The sequence below is a fragment of the Myripristis murdjan genome, chromosome 6 (genome assembly GCF_902150065.1).
Source record: "Myripristis murdjan chromosome 6, fMyrMur1.1, whole genome shotgun sequence".
NCBI classification, from domain to species: domain Eukaryota; kingdom Metazoa; phylum Chordata; class Actinopteri; order Holocentriformes; family Holocentridae; genus Myripristis; species Myripristis murdjan.
Window position 1 is genome coordinate 16,051,878 of NC_043985.1, and position 20,757 is coordinate 16,072,634.

A 20,757-nucleotide genomic window follows, 5' to 3' on the forward strand; every position below is an offset into this window, starting at 1 on the left:
CTGAGCTTATTGTAATAGCACGGATGTATCTTCTGCAACAATAGCGTCTTTAAAAGCACTTTGTCTCCCAGAGCCTGAGGAAAAGATGACTGACGTAGGAAGGGACCAGGCCACAGGGCATTGCTGATAAGAAACTTAATCTCTTGTTTATGTGAAATTGTGTGTATTGATCCTAACTGTAGCTGGACAAGAGGAACTGTACTATACCAGAACAGATATCTTCATAACTGACTTTGCTAACTGTTGGAGATGAGATGAAAGCTCACTATAAAGATGTGAGGGCAAAGAAGTGAGAGTATTCCCAACAATTCTTGAAAGACACAATCCTTACCAATTATCACTTAATATGTGGCATGAACACATAGATACTTTAGACAGTTGAAAGGCAGTGAGTGACGCTTTTGGCATGACTACCTCATCCCTCATCTTACCATGATATACACAGGAAGGATCTGTGAATTGTAGTATGGGTGCCACCACTATCACTGCTTCTACTCAAAGTTTGACACCCAAAAAGCCTAGTGAAAGATTTATTGTATTAAATGATTGTGAATATTGGCAAAGATTTGGCCTTAACTGAAAAACTGGGATGAATGCTGAGGAACATGAAGCTTTGTTCCACTGAGTTTGTGGTAGATTCAATTGTTCCCAAATACACTATCTATTACAATCTGAAAACAAAACAAAACAAAAAATGTTAAAAATAAATAAATAAAAATAGTAGTGAATGTGTAGTTCATTAATTTCTTTATCTATGTCACATAGTATGTGCTGAAGCATTCAACCCTGATGAAGATGAGGAGGATAAAGAACCAAGGGTAAGTCATGTGTCATGCTGTGGTACTGGTTTAATTTTAATGTTGAGGCTCAAATTGCAGAACTATGAATTTTAGTTTTGACAAAACATAATTAAATTTTCCAATGCGTAGGCCACTGCAGATCCATATATCATGAGTGCACTTTTATTTGCAGGTCACCCATCCTAAAACAGACAAGCAGAGACAAAGACTACAGGAGGCATGTAGGGACATTCTTCTGTTTAAAAATTTGGAACCGGTAAGCGGAGTTTTCCTCAGTAACAGTCAATGCTCTGCTGTATTGTGTTCTGCCTTCTCTTCAGTTAGACAAAGGAGAACATAGCCTGGGGCCCGCCGTGGCTCACCGCACTCTGCATGATTTTTTATGATGGCTATTTTTATGTAGTTGAGATTCTACATGAGTATTTCAGTAATTGAAATGCAAATGTGTTACAGATTGTTTTTGTAAAATCCCTTAATTCCCCGCCATTGCAGGAAGAGATGTCTCAAGTTCTGGATGCCATGTTTGAGAAGTTCTGCACAGATGGAGAGCACATCATTGATCAAGATGACGATGGAGACAACTTCTATGTTATTGAAAGGTAGTCTTTCACCTAAGTGCTCACTCAGGGGTTATTTGTGAATATGATCAATACATATGATCAGTATTTTTTGTTGTAGGATTCTCAGATCAGTAAGCTACTTCCTACTGCCACTGGAAGTGCAAAACTGTTAAAAGATGAAAAAATTCCGATATGCCACAAATATGTCTATATTTTCTCTGCGTGTTTGTCCTCCTCCAATGTTTTTATTCAGTGGGACATTTAACATATTCATGAGGGTTGAAGGCACAGAGAAGATGGTAGGCTCCTATGACAACCGAGGGAGCTTTGGGGAGTTGGCGTTGATGTACAACACCCCGAGGGCAGCTACAATAATCGCCACTTCGCCTGGAGCCCTTTGGTGCCTGGTGAGTGAACCATTAAACGCCCATGAAGTCGCACAGCCGTCTCTGTACTGCCATTTCATAACACTCTGCGTCATAAGATTCAGAGACGAAAACCACGTTGTCAGAGGTTTTCCTGGAATTGTTGGTGCCCTCAGTGATCATACAGTCTACTGACATGACACTCAAATAAAACCCACCGAATGTAATTCAGAAAGACTGAGAAAGCACCAACTGTGTCCATGGCCATTTGTCTACTGAAGTAAATGAAGCTAAACTTAAATGAACTGAATTAGCTCTGAATTAACATGTATACAGTGTAGTTTACTGGCTGGACATTCCAGCTGTTTGACAGTGAAATGTGAAAACTGTGGCTGATGAACACATTATGAATAATTTGACATTTCTATAGTTTTTAAAGAGAAATATCAGCAGAGTGGTCAGTAAGCTTATAACATTGAGCTACCAGAGAGCTAGATAACATATACCTCTGTAGTTGATGGCTTTTTCATAATGCTGTGAAGGCTGTTTAATTAGGCTTTCTGTGATGCAGTTTGCTGTTTAGATATTAAATACAACACATCCCCGCCTAAGTCATGCAACAAGGGGCATGTCCCAAAACTAATCATGAAATATGTCCTGGAACCATTTTGTTATGTCATGACAAATTGGGCAATTTGCAGCTGGACGCTCAACTTTCCATTGTGTCTCAGTCCACTGAAATTTTTATCATCCTGTTAAAATGGCAGAGAAGTACCTAGATGTTTTTAGCCTTAATTATTAAAAGCAGCAGCACCACAACATGAGCACCTGGGTGTAGCAGCTGTTGGATGATGTTATGGTTGAGAAGACATGCTCTAATGGATAAATCCTGACGTACAGTGCCCCCTAGTGTTGAGCTTTGTACTTGTTACTCTTTAGGCTGTCTGAAATCAGAGGCCCTATGATTTCTCCTGTGACATAGGGGAAATGAAAACAAACATTAAAACTGCTTGTTATGTCTTTAACTCTGGTTTCTTACACTATTCAGCCATCATGACATTTAGTATTGCAGGGAAAACACATTCAAGTGGAAAAAAAACATATGCCACTTATCCCTTTGATTACAGACTTTTCAGATATGCCATGTTCTTTCTTCATTGAGTTATTATTATCGTTATTATTATTATTACTTCTATTTTATCTGTGTTTCAGGATCGTCTGACTTTCAGGAGGATCATAGTTAAAAACAATGCCAAGAAAAGGAAGCTGTATGAAGCGTTCATTGAAACATTGCCGCTTCTTACATCGTTAGAGGTTGAGATCCACTTTTTCCCTTCAATATAAAGAAACTGCAGAATGTATTTTTGCTAAAGCCGGTGTTAACCCATTTTCCTCTCATCCCCAGCTATCAGAGAGAATGAAGGTAGTAGATGTGCTCTCCTCCAAGGTATACAGTGATGCACAACAGATTATTGCTCAGGTGAATATTATCATTACCTTATCTGTACTTGGACTGGTCTCTTCGATCTTCTGCTACTATATTAGTGATCTAAATTTATTTTCTGTACAGTTTCTCATTTACACTAATGCTTTGTGTTACAGGGTGATCTAGCCGATTGCTTCTATATTGTTGAGTCCGGTCAAGTTAGAATCACCATGAAGAGGAGCAGGGTATGGTTGCACAATAGTCTACTTCCAGTTTAATGTGACATATACATTTCTGAGAAGATGCAGATCATTGGTGTTTCCTGTTTGGTATGTTATAGTTTGTATTTCTTTCTGGCTAGACAAAAAAAGACCAAGAGGAAGAGGAGGTAGACATAGCCACATGCTCCAGAGGCCAGTATTTTGGGGAACTGGCACTTGTCACAAACAAGCCCAGAGCTGCATCAGCCTATGCTGTGGGAAGCGTCAAATGTTTGGGTACATTCTCCGAAATTTTATGATCATGCATAAATTTTGTTTGACAAGTTTTCCTAGTGTACCACCCGCTTTTCATTTATCTTTCTACGTGGGAGGACACAAATATGAGTAAAAACATGTCTTCGGGCTGCTATGTTGTACATCTTTCAGTGGCAGAACTTTCCTAAAGCTATGTCTGTCTTTTCCTTTTTTTCTTTCCTTTTCTTTTCTTTGGCAGTCATGGACGTTCAGGCCTTTGAGAGATTGCTTGGCCCATGCATGGACATCATGAAGAGAAACATTGCAAACTATGAAGAGCAGCTGGTCACCCTGTTTGGTTGTAGCACTGACATTGAGGAACAAAATGCATGAAATTTAGAATGGAAATAACGGACCATGATTTAGAGGATGGGGGGAAAAAAAGAAAAAAGTCTTTCATGGGTGACCCCACTGCCCCCAACCAACCCCCTGCCCCATCCCAAATTTCTCATAAAAAATGTGAAATTCCACTAAAAATATTTGTGATTTACACTTACAAACAAACATAGACCAGCCGACTAACTTAAGTATCTGAGATAAGAGAAGGCGTATTTTAAAGCAGCCCATTCAAGTATTATGACAAAAGTTAAGTAAGCCAAAGCAGAGTTGCTTAAAGGTTGTTTAAAATAGATTCCACTTAACTCTCACCTTAAATTTTGAGTGTGCATTTCCTTTGTCACTGTCACATACTGTATGTTATTTGTTTGTATATTGAACACTTGTTAACTCTTTTTACGTCTATGCCACAGTTTCATGGTTAGGCCTACAGCATAATATCCTTTGTAAATTTCAGAATACTCCTTGTTAGAATTTCACACCAAAGGTAATTTCTTGCTGGATCACTTGTGAACTGTTATGTTATGTTCTCTTGTTGTTTTTGGCAAGAGGGGACTCTTGCAGTGTAGGAAACACTCGCACCATGAACTGCATTGGTATTAAAGTGCCACAACATGAGAAGAAATCAGTAGTGTTAGTAAGTTGGAAATATTTATGCGAATCATTTTACTTCTGAACTGCATCCTGTTTTTGGATAACACCTTTCACATTTACTTGTGACCACCAGAGAATGTAGACTTCCCTGTGGTGGTAGTGGGCCAACTTTTTAAGAAATACATTTCCCCCGTCATGAGATTTCTTTCCTTGAATACCTAAACTGTATCTCATTGTTAGTAAGTGTTTCGTGGCTGTTAGCCTAATACTATGCTTTTGCACAAGATAAACTTCAGATAGCTCATAGTTTTGTAAGAATATACATTGCTGTACAATTTGAGTATTTACTGTTATACCTTTAATTTGATAAATTGCCCTTGTAGACTGTAGTCGTTATAAGCAATGTCTTGGAGCAGTTGATTTCTCTGTGTTTTAGTGTAAAATTTAAGTTATACTGTTCTTGTATCTGTGAAACATACATTATAATTGATACACCCATTATTGCTGTCTACCTCTGCCAACAACAAATACTGTTTGGAAATTCATATTCAAGTATTTCCTGTCGACAGGAAGCAGTAGTGGTTCCTTTCTTGTTTTTATACAGTAATTACAGTCCTCTGTATTTTTGTCTGTGGTTTACTGTAGCTTAAATAGTTTAGAGATGATTAACACTGATTTCCTGTATAAAAGAAACACTCCAATCTTATTTCCCCCTTGTGCAGGTAGTTCTGGTAATTTGGCTACACCATGATATAGGCCGAAAGTATGTTTCACTTTTCATGTTAATAAAGATCAGTTTTATATTTGCTTGCCACAATATTATTGATCAGAGAGAGGACATCATCAAAACTATTTCAACCACTATCATTAATCCATCCATTCATGCATCAGTTCAGTCTTGCATTCATTCATTCACTGGTACATCAACATCAGTAATACATCAGTATTGCTACTAGCCTTCATGATAATTAAGACAAAAATTATTTGGCAACAAAAACGTTCCTTGCAATATTTGATACATTATACATCAGAATAAAGGCATTAGCACTACTTAAAATGTCCATTCATTCATTCACTCATTCATTCATGCATTTGATTATCAGAACTATGAGTACACCAAATAGTACTTAATCAGTACACCTAACAGTACCTAATAGTAAGGGCGGGGGGTCATCTGGAAACCATGGTGTGTAAAGTGTTTCTTGGGGTAGCTGATAATATTGTAGATAAGAAAAAAGTAACTGTATTGTTCTTGTTATTACCAATCAGCTGTAACTGGGTAGTAACAGGCTTGTACTTGCAGCCAATGAGAGTTTGGTCAACAAACTAGTCGCCGCCCTCGAGAATTTTATAAGCACTATCCACCAATCACAATCACCGATTCTCGCTACTGACGTTTTTATTCACCAATAGATGGTCTTATTTGGAGGCATTTATCCCCACCCCTCGAGAGAATGCCAGAGAGTTACTTGATGGCGACAGGTTTGGTAAGTGGGAAGTTGTCTACTTGATTTCGAGGAAACAAAAGGTTCAGACTCAGATTGGCAATAAACACTATGCTTTGCGTTCGTTTGCAACCATAAAACTGTGTAATTTCGAGGTTGTCATACGCTTATTCGAATGTCGAATGCCAAATCGCGCTTGGCGTTTTTTCCCCCACTGTGACGCTTCTTGTTTTGATCGTAACAAACCTATCGAACAGCCGTTGGTGTGTCAAAACAAGATTTTCCAACGTTCAAACCGTGTTGTAACAAAAGCGAACATCTCGAAAAATCACTTTTAGAGTTTTTCGTCTCATTCATTTTGGACGGGGCAGAGAGGTTGCGTCATGCCTCAACTTGTTGACATTCTTTTGTTTACAGTGCAGACTCGACAGCCTCTGCGTTTCTGCTGCTCCTTTTGGGGAGCGGGGGAAACACTAGGCCTTGCTCCCACAAATCCTCTCTGGAGATATATTTTTTAAACACTTTTGATGAATGAACTCAGATTAATCACCACAATCAAACAACAGCGTAACACATGAAGTCGGAGCGCGGCTCTGCCCTGTTTGTCAAATCTTGCAGCGCCTGAAGGCTAACTTATTCGATCGGGTTGCCAGAACATAAGGTTAAAATCGGTTGTTTCTTGCGATTTTTCTGCATTTCCTTTTTTCCCATACAGTCTGTTGTTTTAAAAAAAAATCACATTTCATTCTTTACTTTGTACGTAATCAAAGATCAAATGGCATGAAACGCGCTTGAAATAGGCTAATATGCCATTTATTTTCTTAGTTATGTTTTTTCCAATGTAATTTGGAGCCTTCGATCTGCTGCTAATAAACGACATCAAGCTATTGATCATTTATGCTACGCAGTTATGAATGAATGGGTTCTGTTGCGCATGCGCCAAGTCCTTTAAGTTTATAAACAAGGCCTGCACGCAATGGGTCACATGACTAGTCTGTCACAGAGGTTTGCTATGTTGATCCACAGACAAAGGATTCCCTCAAGCAAGGTTCCCCCACCTTATTCACTATAGTGATGGTATGGAATTCACCTCTTGCAGTGTATCTTGTCAGGTCTTGGTTTGTATTCAGTTATGTTCAAATGCCTTTTATAGCTCATGTTTTTAAGCCGAATGGTCTAGATTTCCAGTATTTAGTTTTTTATGCTTTTATTAAACCATTAGTTAGTAAATATGCAAGTAACTGGCTTTCAGCAGTATTAATGAAGTCACAGAGATACTCTTGTGTCTGTAATTCCAAGTTGGCCAGTACTACTGAATAAACTGAAATAGCACTGTGCAGCAGATTCAGTTTCTCTGTGAAATCTGTAATTTTGTGCTCATTTTCTCGACAGTCAGGCCAGTTGGCGTGGCATAATATGATGTAGGAAGCAAAATAAAACCTGATCTGGAGCCTGTGAATAAAGAGGAAACACAGCAGAAGGCAAGAATGGATGACTCCTTTGATCCGCTCAAGTGTAATGAGGACCTGCCCTCCTCACCTGGGTGCAACATGGATTATGGTAATTTTGAACCTTCAAAGCAACGTCAGTAATATGTCACATTACACATTCAAGCATCTGAGATTTTCAGATTTATAACATTATTAACTGTTGATCTCTCCATGTCGCCCCCGCTAGATGATATGCCAGAGCTGCAGGAGGTGGAGGAGGACCAGAGGTCTCCGGGTTTGTTTCAGGTGGGAGCAGGAGTGTCTCACCAGGAGCTCAGCAGCTCTCCCAGCACCAACTGGCTCACTGAGCTGGCCAACATTGCCACCAGTCCTCAGAGCCCGCTCCTGAAGGATGCTCCTCACAAGAGGTCTCCAGACATGCATGCTAGAATCTATAAAATCACTTTAATTACAATGAATTTTTAAATTAATGTTTAAATGTGCAGTATTTCAACTTGGTGATTTCATAGCATAATTGCAGTTCATACAATAAGTACGCATCTAATGCAGGGACAAAAGGACTTCTTATTCAGTGAAAGGGGACATTGTAGGATGTACAGTTGTAGACTATATATATAAACATTAGGAATGTGAGAGAAGTGAGAGTACATCTTTGGCTTGACAGAGATTTAGGTTTGATTCACTCATTTGATTTAAGAATGATTTTGCTTTCTGGAATGCTCTCTCTTTGAGCTTGTAAACCATGATTTGAGTCAATGACCTGAATCCGTACTGTGTATCCTTTTTCAAAAATTGTATATCCCATATCTTGAAATGCAAAAAAATCAGAGCATAATTGATTTAACATTATTCAACCAAATAATAATTATACTAATGATTATATTGACAAAAAAAGTTGTAATTTAAAATATGCTGTCTTTTTTCATGAAGAATCATCATTCTGTTTTTTTTTTTGTTTATTTTTTTTCTGTTTTGTTCTGTTTTGTTTAGAAAATCAGTGCAGTGGAATCGGCAGAATTTATAATTGATGCATCAAGGCAATCAAATATAAATGCAGTCGAATGAATCAGTATCATAAACATGTATCACCCATGTACACACACACATTTAATGATTCATAACTCTCTTTTGTTGTTCTTTTCAGGTCATCTCCTGTCCACATCTTTGGCACCAGTAACAGTTTACATTCCTATGCCAGGCCACCATTAGCCAGCAGTGCACCCAACCCCTCTAGAGGCCACCTCAGGGAGCGCAGGCGCATCAGGGTAACCCTTAACATCAAAGCATATCTCATGACCTAAGGACCATCCATATCTATAGATACACTGATTATATTCTCACATATATAATTTATTTGGTAGTGTTGTTTTCCTATGTATTACACTTGCTGTGTATATTGATATCATTCTAAACTTTTTTTTTTTTTTTTTTTTTTTTTACTATTATTTATCTCCAACAGGCCAGCAGTGAATCAGAGTCTGGAGTTTTCTCCATGTCCTCATCATTCTCCGATGATGAAGACATGGCCTGGTCTCATTCCTGGCCCTCCACAGCCTGGCATTGCTTCCTGAAAGGTGCATACATACACATTCATCTAAAGATGCATATCACAGTTAGAGCTGGGCAATATGTTGATATTACTGTACTGCTACATCTCATCTGTGGTTAAGGACATTGCAATATGGCATAATTGTCTTTTCCTGGTTTTAAAAGCAGCATTACAGTAAAGGGATGACATTTCCTGATTTTATTAGGCTGTTCCAGCTGTGCTGGTATGTGTGTTTACCTTTTTGGCCATCATCCCTACATTACAAATGATTTTTTATCAAAAACCTCACGTGTTAAACTCTTAGGAGAGAGCACCAATACTTATTCCTACAATATTGCCACAATATTGATATCGAGGTGCTTAAAAATAGTGTGTTATTTGGTTTTGTCCATGTTGCTCAGCCCTAATCCCAGTGTGTACACAAAGACACTCAAACACTTACACACATAGTTATAAATACAACATGAGGTTTTCTTACGAGTTTCCTGGAAAATAATATGACCATTGGAATTACACTTCCCTGAAGTGCTCAGCCCTCAAAGTTTGCAGATTACAAGTAATCAGGATTGTACTGGGTTAGCAGCTGTGGAGGCACTGCCATAAATCTTTTGTCTATGCTCTCCTGAAATGACCTTCCCTCAACAAATCCTGTCATCCTGAATGCACAAGACTCAGACAAATTACAGAGAAATACTGCCCTCTAGTGTCCAAATAGCAACACAACAGCCATTTAACTACTCATCTCTGTTGGTTAGTCTCTGCATACAGCTGCATTTTCTTTCAGTTTACATTGTTGTTTTTATGTTAAGGAACTCGCCTCCGCTTCCACAAAGGACCTAATGTGGAATGGCAAGATGCCGATGACCTCGGAGATTCTGATGACGACTCAGATGATGAAACCATGATGCCATCATCCTCTCTCAAGGTAGGCACATGGTACATCTTTAAATCATGATACATCTTGGAATAATTTCTAGTCATCTGCAGTACTCTGACTAAAGTCCATCATTGACTTTTAGCTTATCTTTCAGGTTAAAATCAAGATATTCTTACTCATGAGTACAGAAGCACATTTCATACACATTGATTTACAGTGGCAGTCTCATGGAAGTGTAACCGAAACCAGCTATGAGGACAGGCACTATTGACACTACCTGACAGGGGATAGATACCAATTCTTTGGTGGGTTTCACATTATCTCCCTGGTGACTTAGCTGTGATCTGATTGGCTGATGCCTTCTGCTTTTGATGTTAATTTGCAGAATTATGGTTTAGAGGGGCTGAAGTTGGTGAGCCATGAAGAGACAGTGTCTTTTGGACAGGCAGTCCTCAAACTGACCTTTGACCCTGGATCACCCGATGATGGTCTTTTAACGGCCGAATGTCGACTGGATCACCCTTTCTTTGTCAAAAACAAAGGTAATAAAAAAATACAAGTATACTTTTGTTTTCATTTCCAAACAAAGAGAATAAAATATGGACCGCAGATTATACATGCACTGTGGTTTTTGGGGTTTTGCTAGAGTCTGCTTTGTTGGCGCCAAATAACAGCAACATCAAAGTAATAATTTCCACAGTAATATCTGTAACTTTCTTTCCAGTCTGTCTTTGCCAGCAAAAGCCTCCATTTACCAAATTTAATCTGGTCAAATACAAACCATTTGCTCCATATGTTGAAATGTTCAGAAATGAATGCTCTTAGTATGAAAGTTGTCAGTGTTTTTCCATCTCCACTTCTTTCTTCTTTTCAGGGTGGTCCTCCTTTTATCCGAGCCTTACCGTGGTGCACCATGGGATTCCTTGCTACGAGATGCAGCTGGGTGACCTGTGTCTGCCACCAAACCACCCAGATGCCATTAACTGTGATGACTCTGTCGTCTTTGATACTTTCAGGAGGTATGCCCTGCAACCAATCTTGTCTTGTCTGATAAAAGACTGAAATTAAAGGGTTCCACTCATTAGTCACTGTGATCATTATTATTATATGTGGCCACTAGCTCTTAAATCTATGAAACCTAGAGGTGAAAACATGTAATGCAGAGACTTGTTTGCTGAAGATGCACCCACATGCAGAAAAACAGCACTGCTTGAAACTGGTTGTGGACAGTTTGAAAGGAGTGATTACTTAAATAAAGTGTAGTTGCAAGTTGTCTAGCCTTGTTTTTACCTTCACCAAACAGGTTAAACCACCAGCAGGGGGATTATGTGATCACTCCTCTTCCTTTGTCTGTCTGTCCATCAGCAGGACAACTGAAAAAGTACTCAACGGATTTGCACAAAACTTGATAGGGAGGTTGGTCATGGGCCAGCAGCGACATGATTAACATTTTGGGTCAGTCAGCCTCAAATGAGTTGTGGCAGTAGGCGGGGTTTAGCACAAACAGGGCCAAACACATTTTCACAAAACCTGGCACAGTGGTTGGCCATGGGTCAGGGGGCATTGACCAACCTTGCACATTGATTGCCCTAAAGGGGTATTTCCCATCATAACAGCATTGCCAAAAGTGAGAGGTGTTATGCACAAATATGCTCGTAATTTCTAAGCGCGTGCACGTAACACCATGGAAGTAGGGACGTTGACCAAGAGCCAACAAAGACCTGATTAACTTTTTGTGCAGGTTGTTTATCGGTCAATGTGACACTGACCAACTTTCCCCACTGATTGGTGAAAAGGGGCATGTTTTGTGAGAATGGCATTGCTGCAAGGTGGCATGGTTTAGCAGAAGTAGGGCAGTAACTTCAGGCTGACACATTAGCAGAGGTCTGCGCTCTACTCAGTGTCTTCTTGTTAACTACTGAACATAAAAAATGATAAATGAGGGTGCTACACTCAGCTATGGCCTTCATATTTCATTTTGCCAACCACTGTAAAAGTCAGATGTGCAATATCACAAGGCTTTGTATGCATTCAGTTGCCTGTACTTTACAGCAACATTGTAGCTCATGGAATCACTGTATGTCGACTGCCTAATGTTAAAAATAAACTAATAGTCTATTGATAATAAGTTTAGTGTTTACATTGGACAGGATGATATGAAGTTACATATCTACATCGACTCAATTATAAAACTCAACTGATACAAAGTTGATACTCTGTTGAATATTGACATTAGTCAATGAAAATAAACTGTGAGTTTATTTTCATGACAAAGTTAACACTGTTTCCATATGGATTCTGTGCTGATGGAGGCTTCTAGAGTGTAATGTGATGAAAGTGATGAAAATGTAATGTTCATTTTTTTTTTTTTTCATTTTGCTTCTTTTCACCTCTTGCAGTTATGACTTCACCCCGCTGGACTCTTCAGCAGTGTATGTTCTCAGCAGCATGGCTCGCCAGCGCAGGACCTCCCAGTCCAGCGGGGGCGCTGTTAGCCCAGACTGTGATAAACTGGAGCGCTCCAGCTCCCCCCAATCCTCTAGTAGCAAATCAAACAGGAGCCACACCTCAGGGACAGCCAGTGGTGCCACACCCACAAAATGCAAGCGGCCAATGAATGCCTTCATGCTCTTCGCTAAAAAGTACAGGGTGGAGTACACGCAGATGTATCCTGGGAAAGATAACAGGTGTGTAGCCTTTGTTTTGCTGTAGGGAAAGTGGAGACATCTGTGACTCCCATTGCACTCATTTACACCACAATATATGCTGCGGCCTTTTCTGTAGAGCAACTTGTTTAATTTGAATGAAGGAATGGCCTTATCATTGTGCCACAGCACACAGCACAGTGACGTTCTCCTTAATGTGTGATGTCACTCTACGTTATGAACAAGCTGAGATCAGGGATATTGTAACGAAATACGGCTTAGGGTCAGGGTGGTACAGTGTGTACTGACTCGCTACAAAATGAAAGACCCTTTGTGTGAAATGTTACTGAGTGGGCTGGACAATGGCTTTAGAGCCCCGAGCAACAGCCTGGATTAAAAGTCAGTGAAAGTGTAAGTGAACACTGGTGGAGTTTAGCACAGAGCTAGCCTCTTCAAGTAGTCCCAAAGAGTGATGATAAAATAAAACGGTGGTGCTCCAAGAATAAAACATAAAGGCAAATGGTTAAAATATGCAGGTGGGGACTCTATTTTTTTTTAATTAATTAATTAATTTATTTTTTCCCCAGTTCTATCATGATCACATATTGGGTACTGATACAGTAGTGTGCTGACTTATGTTTTACAGGGTTAGAATAGAGGTAGGAGAAGTGAGTGTCTTGTTGTGTGATTACAGATTAGAATCTGTGGACCAAAAGAGAAAGTGTGTTTAATGCACTTAAGCGAAACCATTTAACCCCCAACTAGTGTTAGACTGATAAATCATATTGATGATCATTTTATTAAAAACTGTGTATCATCCAGTCATTTTTCACTCCCTCACTATAACTAGTGAATATGTTGTTATAGCTAGAATTTCAAATGGCTCACTAGAGTAATCATTCCTGTGTGTGTTTTCAGCAGTGTGAGATTGTAGAACCTTTACTGTAGTTTTATTTTCATGTTCTTTTTATTCATTTAAATGCCAAGAAGAAACGTATTTTGAAACGTATTTTGCAAATGAATTGCTTATTTCAAAGCCTAATATATTTCATAGATTCAGATGATGGAACTGACTAAAGGAGCTGGTACTCCACCTGATAGAAACAAATTTGTATTAGTGTCAGATGATGCACACATCAAATGCTGGAACACTGAACACTGGCTCAGTTCACTTTACTCAGATAAATAAAGGATCAGAAAAAAGGGAAAAAAAATCACAGAGAGCATGTCAAGACATTGACCGGAAACAAGTGAGGTGTTGATCTTTTGACTGTAACACTTTACTCCAGAGCCATAAGTGTGATCCTGGGTGACAAGTGGAAGAAGATGAAGAGCGAGGAGAGGAGGATGTACACCATGGAGGCCAAGGCTCTGGCTGAGGAGCAGAAAAGACTGAATCCAGACTGCTGGAAACGCAAAAGAACCAACTCAGTAAGGAGCAAAAGCACCACTGACCTGTGTCGTCCTCACGCCTTTTCTTCCACCTCCCAGACACATTTTACTGCATGTGGACATATTCTGCATGAACATCATTTCTGTGTTCACTCAAGTGTCTTCCTTAAGCCTTCTTTATGACTATTTTCCCACTGTTTAGAACTGTGTCCTTTTCTACTTTTTAATCTTTATTTATAATACTGCTAAATGTGTGTTTTATTGTATCTTGCTGTAGTCAATTTGCATTCTATTCTTTACTCTTATTTTTTTTTTTTACAAAAGCTTCTAGGGTGTTGCAAATTAGCATCTGCTACAAAGTGTTGTACACATTGTTTCAGTCCCTATCCAATAAACGATAAATAATAATAATTCAACTCATTTTGTTTTTCAACAGGGTTCCCAGCAGACCTAGATAATCCCCCAGAATCCCCAGACTCTGCTGGTTGATGTGGAGAAGTGCTGGGCTGAGTCTGACTGACCGCTTGATGCCTCTTTGCTCTCCTGTTTTCTTGAGACTCAACTGTGATGCTGAATTCACTTGCTTCGTATAACCTTGAAACATTATAGAGACAAAACATTAAGAGAAACAACAATTATGAACTATAAACAAAACATGTAATCTAGTAACTAACAGTGCTTATATTTTCTTATATCTTTTTATGTCAGAGATGTCTTATTCCTCTGAATAAGAATGAATCTGCTCATGTATTTCAGGTTATTTCATACTTCTAGGTTTGAAAAATGAGACCCTGTGGTGCTATGCTCAGTGTAGAAGGAGCAGTAAACAACAAGTGTCTATTTATAATTGTAAAAATGGGAATTTTAGATAACGTTTTTCACAACCGTTCATATTGATTATATTTGTACAATTCAATATATTGCACAGATTGGTAACCCTTTCATACATTTTGTAATACAGTATATATTCAGCAGTTGAACTTGGCCAATAGTTTGTGATAACTGCCTTGCCGAGGCCGTAGACTGTGCTTGCCCAACCACCTGGCCATATGATGAGGAGGCTTTATTCGTGTGGTGGTAGGTTTACATCCAGTTACAAGGCACTTCAGGGCCGGGCCTTCACTGTAAGTGTTGCATTTCTTTTGCACTTTATATAAATATGTAATCTAATCTTATACAGCCATTGTATACTTGTGGAAACCATTTGTATAATACGACATGTATCTTGATGTTAGCTGTTTGACTCGATCATGGCTTAGTAGCCGTGTTTTGCTTGCAGGTTGCTATGGAATTTATAGTGCTTTGTTGATAATGTACAGGTTCACACCCTCCACCAACCTCTTGCACAGAATATCCTTGTATTATAAATAAATTTTTAAACTTGCATCTTGCATTATATCCAAGTGTCTGGTCGTTTATTTTTGCTTCTGTATTTTTTTTTGAAAGATATTGTCTCCTATCATGAAGAACTGCTTGTCCTTGAGTGACATGCTACATCAGACAAACTGGTAACACACTTTTGAAGTTGTATTCATAAGACTGACATAACACTGATAGCTGACTTGAACATCAATGAATATTTATGACTTGTCATTTAGTCAATTCCCAGCAAATTTCATATTTGTCTTTGCCAGTTTTTTGAAGGAAATTATATCACTGAATGACATTTAATGACAGCAGTCATAAATATGAATTAATGTTCATGAAAGCAATCGTGTCACGGTTATCATAGTGTTACTGCATGTCAGTTTCATGAACACAACTTCAAACAAAGTTACGTCAGATTTGCTTAAAATGGCTCAAGCGTGTACAGCCTATAGTAGACACTGATCTTAAAGTCCAACAACCACTAAATCCACAGCATGTATGAACTGCAGAAAGGCTATGAGGTGTGTCACTCAGTAAATCAGTAGTGTTAGCATATGTGCATGGATGAGAGCCAAACAGAGACACACATATTGTCACACATATTTATTCCCTCCTTGAATGAGGACAACTTTAAAGTTTTGTAATTGAATGTTACGACTGGCGTCCTGGCCTCTACCCTGAAGATGAAAAAGAACCTGAAAGAAGCCAAAATGAAAGAACACATTATCATAAGTTATCGGCTGTAGACACAATAGCATGTTTCGCGGCAAGTCTACAGACAGATTTAATTACATGTAACATATGTTTGCCTCAGTAACCTTGTTTTCAGGTGCTTGCACATGTATGTAGACAGAATATTATAAATGTTGGCGTAAAAATGAATACTCCATTTTAGGACAACATTCCCACTGTTGAAGGCAGAGGGCGCTCACACTCCACTTTTCTTCAGTGTATGACATGCCGTTTTTTTGTCAGTGTTATGATACTGCAAACATTCCCTCATATCAGTCCTCTCTTTGTGCAAGATAAAATTGCTATATAAGGGATGACAATGACATGATTATCTTTGAGGTTTAGGAAACTGTAAGCACTTATGGTAAATGATTGACTTAATGATATTATACTATGAGGCATGAACCAGAATGCCTCTCAAAGGAATGCTGATTTGATGATTTACGGGCATTAGAATGTCCTTGTTTTCATGTGTATGGATATCTTGAGGGTCATGTTTGCACGGAGAAAATCACTAGCCTGGATGGAGGGGATTCAAAGCAGTGCATGCCTCATGAAATAACAATGATCAACACCCTCCAAGCCTTTCAAGCATAGGAATCTAATTATAGCATATCCACAACAGGGCACTCCAAAACGATCTGCAGAGCTGAATACTTTATGGTGCACAGATTTGAAGAATGGCAAGTTGTGCCTTACTCTGCCTCTAGCTCTCAATACAATCATATGCTCAAAGGATGAACTTGTTAATGTTTAGCTGTGATTGCAATCAGGAATATAACACTTCTTTTTTTTAAAATTCAGGCTTTTGTAACATTGGAAGAAGATGCAGATGGCACAACATGCATGCAAAGCTACCTTCTGTTTATGAGTCTCATCGTGTGCATATACACAATGAAGCATACATAAAAGAACATGATATAATAATGTATTTTAAATTAAGTCATGCCCGTAGAAGCTGTTTTTTTAATCACATTTGATTTTTAATGGGTGCTGTACAGAGAGGATCAGAAACAGATGAAAAACTGAAAAAATGTGTGTCAAGATGGTGCAGTTCCGGTCAGGTACAAGTCAACAGGTTTTCTGAATATGGTTGATGCAATTAAATCATATATTAAGTAGGAAAGTAATAATGAAGTAATCGAGGTGATTATGGTTATTGAGATGCAACCTGTAGAATAAATCTGGGGCTCATTGGTGCACAGCACAAATGGCCTGCATTATGCATAAGGCCTTTTGACAGGAACAATTAAAGTACAAATGAATAATAAAATGAACAATTAGGAAAGGGAGAAGCTGAGGCAGAAATCATCACTACCGGCTTCCTCCTAAATCAGAAGCTGCACCTTAATCAAGGCTTCCTAATTAGGGGCAATTAGCTTTAGTAATTCACTGAAAGATAGCAGACTCTTGCTGTCCTTGTTGGAGTGAAGTAAACCTGTGTGTGTGAGCTTCTGTGCAGGGCCACTTCCATAAAAATCATCTTGTTTCTTCAAATAAGTGAAGCGGTTTCAGCTGGAGACTGTTTCATACAACACGTATCCTCATTTTTATTCAAGTTGGATATGTACCGTACCACTTGAGAAAACTGAACAAAACCGTCACAGAGATTTTATTTGCATGTTCATGCTCATCTGCCACCTGGAAAGGGAAGGCCTGTGTTTGAAATCCCTGCACAAAATGCTCTGTGAATTTAAAGGACATGCAGCTGACATTCACACCAATACTGCAAGTAGAAAGGTGAGTGGATCCTCTTTTCTCCACGATCACCAGCACCTTGAATGCCTGCTTGACATTTGAACAGTGCTGCAAATTGCGGTGGGTTCAGTGGTTTGTCAGTAGTGACAGCACAGAGGCGACGCACATGAGAAAGAGGTCAGTCACAAAGATAAAGGGTTCCAGGTCATAGAGATCTCAGACAGGGAAAAGGTTTGTCCCGATAGCCAATACCACCTCGCACATTTGTTTTTGCCAGAGCTTCTCTGGAGTGTAAAATATACCTCAAACATTTGAAGGATCTAGAGAACTGTCCATAGGTGATGATAAATGGGATGCTGAACTCCCAAGTGACACCATTTCACTCCACTGTGGCAAAATAAAGCCTCTTAAAGACCCAAGGGGGCTCCAGAAGTACTTCTTCAGTATAAGCTACCTTTGAGGTACAGTGAGGAAGCCAGGAATGGTGCCTGCTGGGAATCTGTGCTAGAAACCTTTTACTTTTCCAGTCATTGATGAGCTTTTATCCCTCAGCTGGCACTGTGAGACAACATATTCTAGTCTGCGGCGTAGTGTCTCAGCCCACTGGTTAACTGGTTAAGTATTTAAAACACAAATGCAGTATGTTGAATGTCTATGATGATCAGTCTGCATAACAATGACTGTATTATTTTAGCACAACACAATGAAACACAAAACCTTCATTTTACCTTAGACTGCCCCTGAAAACACAACACACGCTTTGATGAGTTCTTAATTTCAAGATCGAGCACCTTAATTTCACATAATTGACGGCAACAAAAGGTACCATTCATGGGTAGTTCAGTCTTTGTTATAATCAAGAATACCATGAAAGCGTTCTTGATTTCTCTTAATATAGCACTAAATTGATGACTGAAAATATATTTAAAATGCCGTACATTTTACTGAAAATATTATCTTTCATTTAAGGTGTAAATTCAGGTTTTAATGTTTTAAGTTAAGGAAACATTGATCACAAAAGCAAAGCTGTTGCCATTCCTGTTCTATTTTATTGCAATTATTTGCATATTCAGGGTGTTTCAATAAAGACTAATTTATAAATCATCTATAAATGGCTTTTAAATAGAAGTCTGATTAGCAAATGTCCATCAAGGCAAGAATGCTGCTACACCACGACAGCAACGACACTCTTAAAGACTGGGAACTTGGGTCCAAGGTTCCCCTTCCTCGTCTTACTCTCTCCTTCTCCAACAATATTTTATAACCTGTCACACTACCGTTCTTCCTCTGTCCTTTAGTACTGCCCACATCTCCGCCTGCCTATCGCTCTCTCCCCAGTGTTTCGGAGCCCTAATTGGATGGTGTGTGAACACTGTGAAAAGGAGAAAATCTTTCCATTTTCTTGGTCCACAGCTTTCAGGCAACAGAGAGCTGAATTGAATAAACCCCTGCTGATAGAATTTGCACTTTGTGGTCTGACAGCTGACCAGCCGAGAGGACAGAAATCACATAAGAGTTAAACAACGCTCCGCAAGGGCCAGGACACAATTCGCTGCATAGCATACTAATCTGCTAATGCCCAGAGCGGCCCTGGCCTACAAACCCGCTTGTTCATGTAGATACACAGAAGCCTCACTACCAGCATAACACTCACCAGGTGATTGGTTTTAGAGTCCAGCAGATGTTTTCTTCCACAACAAGGTGATTTGACTTTTTAAACCATGCAAACCATTAAACCATTTTCAACCATGCAGAGGAAGGCAAAGGAAGTTGGAGAGTGAAGACTATCCTCTTGGTCATAAAATGAGATGTAATGGGATTTTATTATGGTCTGTGCATCAATGAATTAACGTTCCCAAGCAATTATACTCAGGGCTCTAGATGGAAGCTTGAGTTGGTACATGACTGAACTCAGTAAACACAATCAGCCTCAGATCGTCATTTCCTGTGTTTACTAAAGCAAAAGATACTACTCAAGCCTCCATAATGTGATTAACGTCTCTTAGAGATCAATAAGCCCAGAGCACAGCCCTAATGACACATCGAGACATGACAGAGAGAGAGAGAGAGAGAGAGAGAGAGAGAGAGAGAGAGAGAGAGAGAGAGAGAGGCAGGCAGGCAAAGCAGATACAGAGTACAAACAAAGACAGACACCTGAACACCAATCACGTTATGTTCCAGCTATTTACTGATAGTAAGAGAGAACTGAAGTTTACTCAGTGCACTGCTAACACCAAATTGAATGTTGGAAGCAAACTAAAAAGTAATTTTGCATATATAGCCTCATAAAAAACACTTGGTAAGATCTTGATAGAAAATTATCCATTGATAATTGACCCACTTTAGTATGAATTACGAAATAATTGGCTTGTTTCATTCATTGCTGAGCCATTGCACACTCATGTAATATTGTTACCTCATTATGAGATTCAAATTCAAATGAAAAACCAATAAAACCATCCAAATTTATGCAGCACGGTATTTAATGAAGATAGTGAAGTTACTGGTTCTAATTCAACCCACAGCAGCAAAGAGCTGTTATGTTACAATGTTTACATGATGCAGATGTGCTTGCATTTGATTCATGCATAACCACATAGATGAGAATAAGTCATGAAGTAGTTAAACGTCAAGCGACTTTCATCATTTCTCTAAGTGGACGTGCAACCTCAAAGATGTGGGAACACAGTGTTTGTGCTTTAGCCATGATGGTGCGAAGACAGGACTGCGTGTCTCATAACAAGGACATATATAACGGGTTGTTAAATTCTTAAAAAGGTCAAACGACTCTGAAGAACTGGGGAAGGTTAACACTCTATTTGTCCCATTCACACCCTGAGTTGCTCCCAAGATTAAACAGTGGCAAACTCCCAGAGGTGCTTTACACACATCACCAAAACCTATTACCGTTTCTGAAATAAAACATTCACTGTTTAATTCCCTTATCTAAATCCTGAGTTAATCAGGCTTGAGCAATTTACCCACACATGGACGGAGAAGAGAC

The 20,757-nt window shown here is 39.1% G+C and overlaps 2 protein-coding genes across 4 annotated transcripts in view; both read left to right on the forward strand.

Annotated features, from left to right (window-relative positions):
* The window catches only part of prkar2b (protein kinase cAMP-dependent type II regulatory subunit beta), a 7,283-nt gene extending 1,881 nt beyond the window's left edge, over positions 1–5,402 (forward strand). Inside the window, exons 3-11 of the mRNA XM_030054609.1 lie at positions 766–818; positions 973–1,056; positions 1,293–1,399; positions 1,614–1,767; positions 2,938–3,039; positions 3,131–3,205; positions 3,328–3,396; positions 3,513–3,648; positions 3,866–5,402. Coding sequence (XP_029910469.1) covers positions 766–818; positions 973–1,056; positions 1,293–1,399; positions 1,614–1,767; positions 2,938–3,039; positions 3,131–3,205; positions 3,328–3,396; positions 3,513–3,648; positions 3,866–3,999 — 914 coding nt within the window. The 3' untranslated portion in view covers positions 4,000–5,402. The remainder of the gene's footprint in view (positions 1–765; positions 819–972; positions 1,057–1,292; positions 1,400–1,613; positions 1,768–2,937; positions 3,040–3,130; positions 3,206–3,327; positions 3,397–3,512; positions 3,649–3,865) is intronic.
* A 606-nt stretch (positions 5,403–6,008) lies between these two features.
* On the forward strand, positions 6,009–15,353 carry hbp1 (HMG-box transcription factor 1). Of its 3 annotated transcripts, none has more exons than XM_030053905.1 (11): positions 6,009–6,083; positions 7,434–7,601; positions 7,719–7,899; positions 8,637–8,757; positions 8,952–9,066; positions 9,851–9,966; positions 10,304–10,460; positions 10,793–10,937; positions 12,318–12,605; positions 13,853–13,994; positions 14,392–15,353. In XM_030053905.1, the coding sequence occupies exons 2-11, from the start codon at positions 7,529–7,531 to the stop codon at positions 14,407–14,409; spliced, it is 1,356 nt and encodes a 451-aa protein (XP_029909765.1). In that variant the 5' UTR covers positions 6,009–6,083; positions 7,434–7,528; the 3' UTR covers positions 14,410–15,353. The 3 variants fall into 3 exon arrangements, with proteins under 3 accessions (XP_029909765.1, XP_029909766.1, XP_029909767.1); XM_030053906.1 differs by lacking the exon at positions 6,009–6,083 and adding an exon at positions 6,090–7,118; XM_030053907.1 differs by lacking the exon at positions 6,009–6,083 and having other exon boundaries at positions 7,538–7,601; positions 7,719–7,777.
* Positions 15,354–20,757: the final 5,404 nt, after the last annotated feature.

Coding starts and splice junctions, on each gene's coding strand:
- hbp1 (XM_030053905.1), top strand. CDS start 7,529: ATGGATGACTCCTTTGATCCGCTCAAGTGTAATGAGGACCTGCCCTCC. Junction 10,461..10,792: donor TTTCTTTGTCAAAAACAAAG/GTAATAAAAAAA, acceptor TCTTCTTTTCAG/GGTGGTCCTCCTTTTATCCG. Junction 12,606..13,852: donor TATCCTGGGAAAGATAACAG/GTGTGTAGCCTT, acceptor ACTTTACTCCAG/AGCCATAAGTGTGATCCTGG.